Source organism: Leiobunum rupestre, chromosome 2 (assembly GCF_980474605.1).
Source record: "Leiobunum rupestre chromosome 2, qqLeiRupe1.1.hap1, whole genome shotgun sequence".
NCBI lineage: Eukaryota > Metazoa > Arthropoda > Arachnida > Opiliones > Sclerosomatidae > Leiobunum > Leiobunum rupestre.
This window is the reverse complement of record NC_143385.1, coordinates 61,496,936-61,510,212: the sequence shown is the minus strand read 5'-3', so window position 1 is coordinate 61,510,212 and position 13,277 is coordinate 61,496,936. Positions and strand designations below refer to the sequence as shown.

Sequence of the window (13,277 nt, the reverse complement as noted above, 5' to 3'; positions counted from 1 at the left end):
ATAACCAAGTATAATTATGGTTTTTAAGCACTATTAATTAATTCCCATAACGCCTAATGATTTGAATTATCTAATTATAGAAAAGGTCAGAAATTCGCGGAACTCGTAGCAATGCAGAAGGACTGAAAATAGAACTGCTATTCTAGTTGCCGCGCTCCTCACTAGATGGCGACTCTAACGCCAGGGGCTTTGAAAGATTCATTTCCAACTTCAAACTTTGTTTATAAACTGTTATTCGATTGTATTGGACCGAATCTTCGCTTATTTATTGTTGAATATAATTTATACAGTTAATTTGCGAAGTTTAACGGCTACTTTTAGGTTTAAGAAAACTTTTATGGTTAGTTTTAAGGCGCAACTATTTTTCGTGGCTGTGTCCCTCCGCGCCGGTTGAGTGCATTGAACGCGAAAGAGTCAAAAGCATTTACGGACGGGGGGCCGAACAGTCGCTCGCCGTATCCCCGTTTCAGTAAGCCGATTCGGCTTGTGAGCGACGGACGTACCGGCAAATTTTGCGTTCTTTTTCGGGATTGCATTCGTAACATATTTGCGGAAAGACGACTTTTCCCCAAAACTACGAAATTGTTGTGCTGTGCGTGCGTTTCGGATTGTAACTTCCCCAACGAACGAGGATTATATAATTTTGCTACGATAATTTCGCGTCGCTTTCTCCTAGCGCGCCCGTTACCTTTGACCCTGGCAGACGACCTGGCGCTCCTCATGATGGACCAAATCGAAGTGGACAAGTCCTTGTACGACATGGGACTTGCGGAGAGAGATATCAAGGACCTGTGGGCTACGGATTCCTTTGATTCGGTGAGTGTTTGCTCTATTTTTCATCGCGTTGAGGCTCCGTAATTTTTACGTCAAACGTTGTCTTCCGGCCTTATGGAACCTCTCGTTCGACGTTAAGCCTTTGCGCATTAAAAGTGTAGTGTGATATTTTATCAACTCGTTTTTGGACACTTGTTGCTTCGGTATGGGTAGAGCGTTAAGTTTTAATATTGTATTGTGATTATTTCGTGTAGATTTTCGGCAAGTATTCAGGTTTATGCTTTTTTTTTAACCTTAAACTATACTCCCGCTAATCGTGAGATTTTTTAAACAGTAAATGTAAATAGTGTTAGCGTTGGTTACCTCTGACTGTTGTTTTTATTAAAAATCGCCAGAAAATAAGATAAATAATTTATTAGTTTAGGGTCTATGCTCTAACCGAAGGCCATACAAGTCGGCATGTGCCTGATGTTCGATTGCACATGTTTTTCATGTGTTATGAAATGAATTCGTATTCTGAGAGTAGTCATAATAGTGTTGGATTTGTAATAGGTTTCATATAAAGCCATGCTTCTACGAACTTTTCAAAAGTTTTTTATGTAGAAGTTAAGAAAATATAGTTTTATTTCTTTCAAAATCAAAGTGTTATTTTAAAACTAGTTGAGGAAACTTAATTTAAATTCCCTTACAATATAGTTATAACTTTCAAACTAGTTATACAGTTTAATTAAACTAGTCTCTTACACTATATAACTTTCAAACTAGTTAAGGCAGTTTAATTAAACTAATATATTAAGTGTAGTTAAAACTTTAAAAATAGTTCTAAAACTAGGTAAGCGAATTTAATTGTAAAATCAACTTTCAAAATAAATGTCTTTTAAACTAATTAAGTCAAATTTAATTTGAAAATTATCTAATAAAATAATTACAACTTTAAACTAGTAAACCAATTTAATTGTAAAGTTATCTTAGAAAATGTTTTTAAAACTACTTGAGCCAAATTTATTTTGAAAATTATCTAATAAAATAATCAGGGTTAGCTGATTTAAATCAACTTGATTTTAATCACGATCAATTTTTATAAAGTATTTATGAAAAAGAAAAAATTGCTATAATTTATGTTTAAATATAATCTTTCTTGTACTTTCCCCCTAATGTTGCATTGGATTCTACCTGTGGGTGGAGATTCCGCCGAATTTGTTTTGTAAAAGTACCAAAAGAGGTTTTAAAAAATAAAAACTTCTATATGATTATTAGCTTAAATTTAATAAATTCATTATACATATTAGTCTATAAAAATTAAAACATATTTGTTTTAGGTAAAATTATGATACTAAATTATATAAAACTTTGAAATTTTAATTAAAATCGAATAAATAAAAAAAATCAATAAAAATCCGATTTATTTGAATTTTTTTTTTAAAAAATCAAAAAATTGCCAACCCAGAAAATAATTACAACTTTAAATCTAGTTAAAGGCGAAATCAACTTTTTATTAATTCCAATCGATGGAAACTTTTGTGTACTTAACAATAAAAAAACCCGATCTTGAAAGATTTAGTGTTAAATGCTTTTTAAAATATGAACGTCAAAATAATTTATTGAAATCTCCGGGAAATTGTCAATTTCCAGTAAATTTGAAGTGAAATTCTAATCCTTCTCAAAAGTCCTTCGATATTAAATATCAAATATTTGCGTTGGGAAATCAACGTTGTCCTAACTACTCAAAAGCTCTCATATACATATTTCGAAATACCAATTTTATCTGAAGCTGCATTATCGCTTTTAATTATCTTCTTCGGAAATTTTTTCTCCGAAAAGCTGACAAGTTTCACTGGAGAAAAGTGTCTTCGCGAATCAAATGTTATTAAAATTAATAATTTTCCTATCACTAGAAATTTAATAACCGAAAAAATAATATTTAATAAATTCGTTCTCGGAAGCGTGAGGGGGAGCGTTGGCCTCTACTAAAATCATGTCATTTTTTGTCGCTTAAGCGGTCCTATAATTACTGTAATTACCTACTTAAAGGTGAATCCTTCTTGGGGGATGGACTAGGTTTGGAATGCATGTAGGTAAATTTAATACCGTGTTGGCTTGGAAGTTTTGAGTTTAAAAGAGTTTTTATAGATTCTGGGAATTGTTCATTTGGTTAACTGCCTGCTACGTGAGTGTGTAGTTGTTGGAACGGATGTTACGTAGACGATAGGAAATCTATCCGGGTCAAATTGTTAGGTGTTGGTAGGAAAAACGTGTGAAATTTGATCCATTCTAATTTTTAAAAGATTTTCGTGATCATTCATTGGTAGGAAACCTACCAAACTTTATTCATTATGAAAAGGGCCCACGAGGGGGGCCCGTAGCTGTAGGGCCCATCGAAGAAGCTCAAGGGGGGGTGCAAATCAAGATAACTTGGGAGAAGTTTTCAGGGCTCAAGGGGGGGGGGGGTGCAAATTGAAGGGGCCCGCGAGTAAGTTTGCCCCGGGCCCCAGGATACCTCTGCACGGCCCTGTAGTTGGAAAGCTACTATGCAGGTTCGTTCATTGGTAGGATATCTACCGAGATTTATAGATTATAGTTGGAAAGCTACTATGTAGGCTCGTTCATTGGTAGGAAATCTACCAAACTTTATCCATTATAGTTAGAAATTTACTATGTAGGTTCGTTCATTGGTAGCAAATCGACTGAGATTTATGCATTATAGTTGGAAATCTACTATGCAGGATCGTTCAATGGTAGCAAGTCTACCGATATTTAAACTAAATAGTTGGAAAGCTACTATGCAGGATCATTCATTGGTAGAAAATCCACTGAGATTTATACATTTTAGTTAGAAAGCTACTTCGCTGGTTCGTTCATTGGTAGAAAATATACCAGTATTTAACCATTATAGTTGGAAAGCTACCACTCATGGTCATTCATTGGTAGGAAATATACCAGTATTTAACCATTATAGTTGGAAAGCTACCACTCATGGTCATTCATTGGTAGGAAACGTTCTACATTCGATCAATAATTATAATAAACTACCAAAAAAACCGCTGTGAAAACTGTGATCAAATATTGTTTAATAATTAGTATGAAACTACTTTTTTGAGTAATAACCAGTAAACTGCTACATTTAATCAAATATCGACTTTTAATTAGTAGTAAAACTAATTCTTTCGGTCAAACTACCACCGTTAGTAGAAAACTTCTAAATTAGAGTAGTTATTGGTGAAAAAAAAGTACCACATTGGGTTATACGTTATTTGAAGAAAACTATACCACTTGGAGTTGATTGAAGCTAAGTTTCCCTACCAGCAGAATCAAATATTTGAACATTCAGCTTTTTGTAAAGGAAAAAAAAATTAAATTCAGTGTCTTTAAAGCAAAAAAAACATTGCATTTTGCTACCAGCGAATCCGGGTAAGAAGTTTACCTAAAACAGCTACAATTATGCGTGTGATAAAAACTTGAAATTTGCATACAAAATTTATTTTCAAAGTAAACATCCCGATACGTTATCTATAAGTATAAAACAGTGTTTCAATAATCTGGCAATTCAGGCTTAAGATTCGTTCAGACTGTGTTGTCAGTATCGTATTCACCTCGCTTGGAAAGGAACCCATAGAAATAAAATAGTTTGGCAAACTTACGGAGAGTTTCTTAAGTCGAAGGATTATTAATGATCCTGTTATGTCTGCATTGTGTAAGAACCGCCCTAGAACTTTGTGATTATTACAACAGGAGAACATTGCTACGATTTTCTGTACCTGCTTTTAAATAAATAATTTTTAAAATATCGTTTTTCAAGATTTTACAAAAAACAATTTCTAACTTTTTATACCTGAAATCATTAAACTACCGAAGGCGGGGCTAACTAAAGTTTAAAACAAATGTATTTCAGGGCTCCCACCAGGTCCCTAAATTGCCTAAAAGCCCCTACTTTTTTTCGAGGTCCCTAAACAACTATAAAATCGGGATTTGGTCACTAAATCAATCACCCTATTTCTAATAGATTTGGTGAAAAGTACCATCGGCTTAAAATATTTCGCAGAAAAACGAAACAAAACGGATTTAATGTGATAGAATTATTACCAAAAATTTATAGTCATTTTTGTGATCGATAAAAAATTTTTTAGAAATTAAAACTAAGTAATTTTTGTGATAAAACATTTTTAAAAATTAAAACGAAGTCAGTTTTAAAAATTTGCTGCTTTTAAAAGTTTAAATAAAGATCTTATTTTGGTTTATTAAAATGGTCCCTATTTGGTTCCTACTTTAAAATATTTGGTTCCTATTTCAACCTATTTCTAGCCAGAAGAATCCCCTATTTCCCTATTTTGTTTTTGAGATTTTGGTGGGAGCCCTGGTATTTAAATCAGATATTCTTGGGTTCAAGTGTAATTGATTTAGCGAATATCTAGTTAACTGGTGCTCTATAGTCCGACTTTTAAAATGTTAAATATTTAGGGAAAAATTAAGAATTATTGTTAAATTGTTTGTTTTTAATGAAAGGTGTCTTTAATATTTTTATCCTCGCTTTAAAATATGTCTCCATCTATCAGACTGTTTTTAAAATTATTATATTTCATAATTATTATTGTATTTTAGAACATGGTTTCCACTAGTAATTTAAATTTATCTTGACAATTTTATGAAAGGGATGTAGTTGTAATTGATAGAAAGAAAATATTATTCAGTTGAAAGTGAGGAAATTTGAACCTGAAAATAACTTGGCAACCCTGTAAATTATGTCCGTTTTAATAATTCAAATTTGCACCTTACTACCAAACCTGGAAAATCCAAAAAATGCTCAGTCGAAACTGAGGAAATTTGAACCTGAAAATAACTTGGCCATCCTGTAAATTATGTCCGTTTAAAAATTAAAATATGTGCCCTACTACCCACTCTTAATGAGCCGTTACGAATATTACCCCCGCAATATTTCGGGGATTATGTCGTGAAAAATACCCCCCCCCCAATAAACCCCCCCCCCCCCCCCCAAGAGCCGAGATAATTCCAACCATATGTTTGTCTCGGCTGCATTGCATCATGTTGGATGCTTTCCCGAAAGGCCAAACAACGTCACGTAGGCGGAAAATGACGTCATGGCCGTTAAGGCGATGGGGGGAGGTGGCCGAAACGACGGTAGCGCCACGCGTGGGTGGGACCCGCGTAACCGATCGGTTTGACCGTTTGATTGTGGGCGGCTATAAATAACCCCTTTTCCCCGCCACTCGGGTATCGAAGGCTAATATTATGATGCTATTTTTAGCCCCGCGTGGGTGTGTTGGTCCCTTGTTGTCGATAGTCCGTGGGTAGTCTGAGGTCGAGAGTTACTTGGTAGTGAGGATAAAGGTAAGGGTTGTGGTTAATCCTACTTATAAAGGTTATCGTATGAGCCATGGTCTAAGGCTATAATTAACGTTTTAATGTGGCGTGTTTTGTGGACTGATGTGTTTGTTCCGTCCGCTGTAATTGTTTTAATTAGAAACTGTATAAATTTGTTTGGGTAAGAGTCTATTTAGTGGGTGGATCCTGTTGATGGGCATCGTAGCGCACCCTGGTGCTACTGATTTTACGGTTTCAGGGTAACCGGTTTGTAGGGTTGTTGATTTCTTTAAAAAAAATAAAAAACATTAGTTTATTTGATTTAAATATGTATGGATTTTTTAACATTTGAATTGATTAATTAATTAACAAATTAATTCGTTTTTAACTGAATTGTTATTGTTACAGACACTAGTTTTCGATATTTTCATAAATGTAGGTGATTTAAATCGATGATTCAAAAATCGTTCCATGTAAATTACTTATTTAAATAAAATTGGTTTTACTTATTTAAATCAAATTAGTCTTACTTGTTTAAATCAAATTGGTTGTACTTATTTAAATCAAATTGGTTGTACTTATTTAAATCAAATGGGATTTACTTGATTAAATCAAATTAGTCTTACTTGTTTAAATCAAATTGGTTTTACTTGCTTAAATCAAATTGGATTTACTTGCTTAAATCAAATTGGTTTTACTTATTTAAATCAAGTGGGATTTACTTGCTTAAATCAAATTGGATTTACTTGCTTAAATCAAATTGGTTTTACTTGCTTAAATCAAATTGGATTTACTTGCTTAAATCAAATTGGTTTTACTTATTTAAATCAAATGGGATTTACTTGCTTAAATCAAATTGGTTTTACTTGCTTAAATCAAATTGGTTTTACTTGCTTAAATCAAATTGGATTTACTTGCTTAAATCAAATTGGTTTTACTTGCTTAAATCAAATTGGATTTACTTGCTTAAATCAAATTGGTTTTACTTATTTAAATCAAATGGGATTTACTTGCTTAAATCAAATTGGATTTACTTGCTTAAATCAAATTAGTCTTACTTGTTTAAATCAAATTGGTTTTACTTGTTTAAATAAAATTGGTTTTACTTGTTTAAATAAAATTGGTTTTATTTATTTAAATCAAATTAGTCTTACTTGTTTAAATCAAATTGGTTTTACTTATTTAAATCAAATTAGTTTGGTAAAATATTTCGTATTTAACATTTATACATTAAAGAAATATTGCCAAAATTGGCCACGGCTGGCGCTTAAAGCTTTTTTGAGTAACGATGAAACAATCGATAAGTAACTAGCTTGTTGCGTTTTAGCAGTGAAGTTTCGCTTTGTCTAGGCTATACCTTAGACTTGCGATAAATTACTTAACATTGAAAAATATAAATTATTTATCATTTTATTGTTTTACTAAATTAGTTATCAGTTTGTAGATTAGCTCCATTATTTTTCGTAGCTTTACTAAATTTATTTATAAATTTATCGCTTATTTATTTTTTTTTATCAATTTATTGGTGAGATAATGTTTTTACCAATTCATCGATTAGATTAATGTTTTTACCAATTCATCGATTAGATTAATGTTTTTACCAATTCATCGATTAGATTAATGTTTTTACCAATTCATCGATTAGATTAATGTTTTTACCAATTCATCGATTACTTTAATTTTTTTCTTAATTCATCGAAAATAATTTTTAATCAATTTATCGATTATATTACATTTTTTAATCAATTTATCGATTATATTACATTTTTTATCAATTTATCGATTATATTACATTTTTATCGATTGATCGATTGTATTTATCAACTTATCGATTAGATAAATGATTTATCAACTTATCGATGAGATAAATGATTTATCAACTTATCGATGAGATAAATGATTTATCAACTTATCGATTAGATAAATGATTTATCAACTTATCGATGAGATAAATGATTTATCAACTTATCGATGAGATAAATGATTTATCAACTTATCGATTAGATAAATGATTTATCAACTTATCGATGAGATAAATGATTTATCAACTTATCGATTAGATAAATGATTTATCAACTTATCGATTAGATAAATGATTTATCAACTTATCGATTAGATAAATGATTTATCAACTTATCGATGAGATAAATGATTTATCAACTTATCGATTAGCTGTATTTAGTGTTTCGCTAAATTTATCAACTTATCGCTTAGCTAATTACTTTATTTATCAATTTATCGTTAGCTAACCCAACCTGTTAAGCCTGGTTTTCATTGGCGGTTTTTGGGCGAAAAAGCCCGGCGTCGACGGAAAATGGGCGAAAATTTCCGTCGACGCCGGGCGGAAATTCCGTCGGTTTTCGGTTTTGTGTGGCGATTTTCATTTCTATTTTTTTCGCTCAGTTGGGCGATTTCGCTCTTTTTCAACCAATCAAAAACCATTTTCGAAAGGTGACTGTGACGTCAGGGGGATGGTTAATTTCCCGCTTCTCGCATCCGGAACTCGGCCACGTGCTTTTCTGTGAATTTTGGAACGTGTTTTTTTGATACCCTTGTTGCCTTCTTTTCCAGTATGTTTCTTTCACACAAACCGATCTTTCATAACTCAAATTTCTTTGAACACGATAGATCATGTAAAATAACATTAAATTTAAAATGCTTACACGAGCTTTAATCAATAGTTCACTATTATGATCAAATAAATCATCCATTTTTAGGCCTAGGCTTAAATCTCCACTATCAGACGAAAACCGACGAACTCGCTGCCAGAAAGAAATCGCTTTATTTCCGCCCTAAAAAAACGCCAAGTGAAAATGCTTAAACGCCGACAGTGAGCGAAACGTCGAAAACCATATCGCCGACGTCAAACTTTCTGTCGGTGATTTTCCGCCAAGTGAAAACCAGGCTTTAGCGTTTCTCAATTATACGCAAATTAAGCGATACACGCTCATCTAATTTTTTATTACGAAAAACGTTTTCTACAGGGAAAGAAATCGATCGCTTTTAAAAAAGCCACATTCCATTATATTTTGTAGAAACGCATCAATTTTAGTCCGTGTCACGTGGTCGTTATTTTTCTCCAGAACGCCATGTGATGCACCAATGAGCAGGCATTGACATTTCGCCGATGACGTCATAGGCGAGACGCCCCCCCTGGCGATGACGATAGGAAATAGCGCGAGATGTTTTCAAAAGGCAGACTTTTCGGAATTTTACAACCTCGAGGGCTTCACATTTTTTTGTCAGGGGGGGGGGGGTGATTAAAGTTTACCTGGTTTTTGGGTACGATTCCGGGAAGGTGAATCGCTTTTTTTATTCTTTTTAATAAGTGGTGAGTTTTATAACTGTAGGTTTGTATAATTGGGGCTTTGGAAGTTAAGACACTAATTGGGTAAATTGCCAATTTAAAATTAGCCGCTTCTACTTACCGAGAATCGTTTGTAATTCGGTTTTTTTAAAGGGTTCGTACAGAACCTGGATAACCTGGAAAACCTGGATATGACAGGAATCTGGAAAATGGAGTAAAAATGTTAGGGATTTAAATAATTTCGTAGAAAGTCAGGGATAAGTCGGGGATTTTAGTTAGTCAACCAAACCACACATTCACAAAGAATTTTTGACCTAAAATAATGAAAACAATGTCCAAAAATATAACCTAAAAGGTCAGGAATATTGGCAAAAATTGGTCAGGGATAACCTGGAAAAGTCAGGGATTTTAGATCAGAAATTTTCGTACGAAACCTGTTTTAAAGGTTATGTTTTCTTAGTTTTCCATATAAATTTACTGGTGTAGTAGGAGTTTGGAAAATTATAAAATAAGTGAAAATTTAAATTTGATTTTATAATTTTTAATTTTCAAAAGTATGGTGATACGTATAATATACGTAAAATATTTGGTTTTAAAGTGGTTTATTTGGGATTTTAAAACTTTAGATTTTCCCCCTGTTTTGGGGTTAGTTTTTTGGTATACCCATTTACACGAAATTGATAATTTTAATTAATTAATATTAAAATTATATGTAATCAGCAGCTTATGTATATTTCTCCCCAATAAAGCTTAGTTTTCTCCCCCACTTCTTGGTCTCTTTACTTGTTCGCGTTTTTACTCCTCACTCTCTAGACCATTGGTGGTTTTCGTGTTTTTGCTCTAGCTTATGTATAAGGTAATAGTTTTAAATATTATAACTTTATTACGTTATTAAAGTAGTTATATTTTATTTTTAATTATTTTTAGTATTTTAATTATTAAAATAAACGAAATCCTTAATAATTTATTAGTTGATAATTTTCATGACGCATTTTTGTAATATTAATTACTACGACCAAAACGTTATCTGTGACAAACCACCCAAAAACACCACGTTTTTTTTATTAATATTTAACAACGAAATGGAACCAAATGACTTGTTTAATGTGCATATCAACACTACAGAATTACATTCAAGGATTAATAAAAAATGTAAATATTTCAAGTGGTATTTACACGAGAAAATATAAATTTTGTCGCTGAATTTGGATGTTCCTTTTGAATTAAACTAACGTTATTTAACTGAATAATAAAATTGTTTTTAAAATATTTAAAATCAAAATTATATTAAATAACGATAAATATCATTCAATCTGATATAAATGACTATACAATAAAATACATAATTCATATAAATATCGAAATATCGGATGGCTGTCTTGTGAAATTCGACTTTTGAAAACTCGTCCCAATACCATTTCGCGGATGCCAGCTAAAAATAGACGATTTATCTTATCTATGCGTCGACAATCGATTAAGCATCGTGAGCTGTCTCCCTTTGGCCAACTAAAAACGGCAACAATTTATTTTAAGGCCGTAAATCATCGGCAGTTTCACGGTCTGCGTAGTTTAACCTGTCTATTAACTAGAAGCAGAATCCACCTCCGACTGAACATTTTTTATATCTTTTTACGCTTGATTTGATATCACAATATCGTTCCAAATATTTCAATGTTTCAAACTGGGTTTATGGATTGCGGATAATTCTGACTGTTCGATTTAAAAATCTACAGATTATTTTTAGACTGGTGATTTTTACATTGAACAATTAATAGCAAAAATGTGTTTCATCGTTTATAGTTTCGTGATTTTATGCATTTTAAATTTTAGTCATCATTTTACCAGCTTTAAGAGAGCTTTCAGTTAAAATTTGGATTCAATTTAAATTAAAATGATTTTAAAATGCCATTAGCGTAATGTATGTTGATGATCTACCTTTAAAAATATTTATTTAAATACTCTTAATTTTATTTATTGTAAGCTATAATAATGAAAACAAATCGTTTAATTATTTCAGATTTATTGTTTACTGTAATATTTTAGTTCCCTTGGAAAGATATAGTTTTGAAGGATTAAAAGAGTTTTAATTCGTTTAATTTAAGAATTTTAATTCGTTTAATTTAAGAATTTTAATTCGTTTAATTTAAGAATTTTAATTCGTTTAATTTAAGAGTTTTAATTCGTTTAATTTAAGAATTTTAATTCGTTTAATTTAAGAGTTTTAATTCGTTTAATTTAAGAATTTTAATTCGTTTAATTTAAGAATTTTAATTCGTTTAATTTAAGAGTTTTAATTCGTTTAATTTAAGAGTTTTAATTCGTTTAATTTAAGAATTTTAATTCGTTTAATTTAAGAGTTTTAATTCGTTTAATTTAAGAATTTTAATTCGTTTAATTTAAGAGTTTTAATTCGTTTAATTTAAGAATTTTAATTCGTTTAATTTAAGAATTTTAATTCGTTTAATTTAAGAATTTTAATTCGTTTAATTTAAGAGTTTTAATTCGTTTAATTTAAGAATTTTAATTCGTTTAATTTAAGAATTTTAATTCGTTTAATTTAAGAGTTTTAATTCGTTTAATTTAAGAGTTTTAATTCGTTTAATTTAAGAGTTTTAATTCGTTTAATTTAAGAATTTTAATTCGTTTAATTTAAGAATTTTAATTCGTTTAATTTAAGAATTTTAATTCGTTTAATTTAAGAGTTTTAATTCGTTTAATTTAAGAGTTTTAATTCGTTTAATTTAAGAATTTTAATTCGTTTAATTTAAGAATTTTAATTCGTTTAATTTGAGAATTTTAATTCTTAAGATATCTATCACTAAAAATTCATAAACAATCCTTAGGAATAGAGATTACAAAATTTTCTGTTTAAATGCCAGACGTCGACAGCTTAACCTCTCTAGAATAAAATCAAAAACCGCCAAAATTTCAAAAAAAAACTAGGAATAACGAATTAAATAACCGCTTAAACTAAAACTTAAAAACTTCGAAATTCTTTCCCATTACGTACAAGACATCATTTTATTGGAAGCATTGTTCCACCGAAATAATTGTCCTTTTGTTCAGCACGTACCTAAACCAAGAATTTATTCAATTTAACTGAGAATAAGTGACCACGACTAATAGCCTTTAGGCATCACGAGACATTCTTCGCCTGCACGTAATAAATTCTTGCAGAAAATAATTTGCATAATATCTTATTTACTTTAAAGGAACGTATTGTGTTTTTGATATGGCTATCATCCACTCTTATTATTTTTTTATTTTTTTTGCAATTGACCGGTTGACCTGTTTCGACGATGAGCTTAAAATTTGTATTCCTTATTTTCCCAAAGGTTAAATGATGAAACGTCGAGTGGTGGTATACGGTAATTTACCTAAATACAAATTGGCAGGTTTTGTTGTATAGCTTAGATCGTATCGCGTGAAAAAAAACGTCCCGTGAATCATCGATATTTTGGTGTTATCTTTGGGGATTTTCCAAGAAAGGTTGAAATCAAGTGGATTCACAGATTATCATTTATTTTGCCCTATAAAATTCTCATGAATAGGGACTTGGCAGTGCTACGTCACAGTTTTTTTCAATAGTTTTTATATGACAACAATGGCAGCCATGGCCAAAGCTACGGAGTGCCAAGTCTCTATTGCTAATTTTAGTTCGGTCCAAGAAAATATCTATTGTTATTCACTTAATTTCGTACAGCAGTTTATACACGTAACTCCTACTCTATGAAAACATCGATGCCACAATGTGGTTCCAATTTTGCCACAATGTGGTTCCAATTTTGCCACAATGTGGTTCCAATTTTGCCACAATGTGGTTCCAATTTTGCCACAATGTGGCTCCTATTTTACGAAAATGTGGCTCCTATTTTACAAA

The 13,277-nt window shown here is 31.2% G+C and overlaps 1 protein-coding gene across 2 annotated transcripts in view; it reads left to right on the top strand.

Annotated features, from left to right (window-relative positions):
• Positions 1–214: 214 nt before the first annotated feature.
• The window catches only part of LOC149958616 (cyclic AMP-responsive element-binding protein 3-like protein 1), a 178,307-nt gene continuing 165,244 nt past the window's right edge, over positions 215–13,277 (top strand). For both annotated transcript variants that reach the window (XM_090165954.1, XM_090165953.1), the window contains exon 1: positions 215–816. In XM_090165954.1, coding sequence (XP_090022080.1) covers positions 721–816 — 96 coding nt within the window. In that variant the 5' untranslated portion in view covers positions 215–720. The remainder of the gene's footprint in view (positions 817–13,277) is intronic.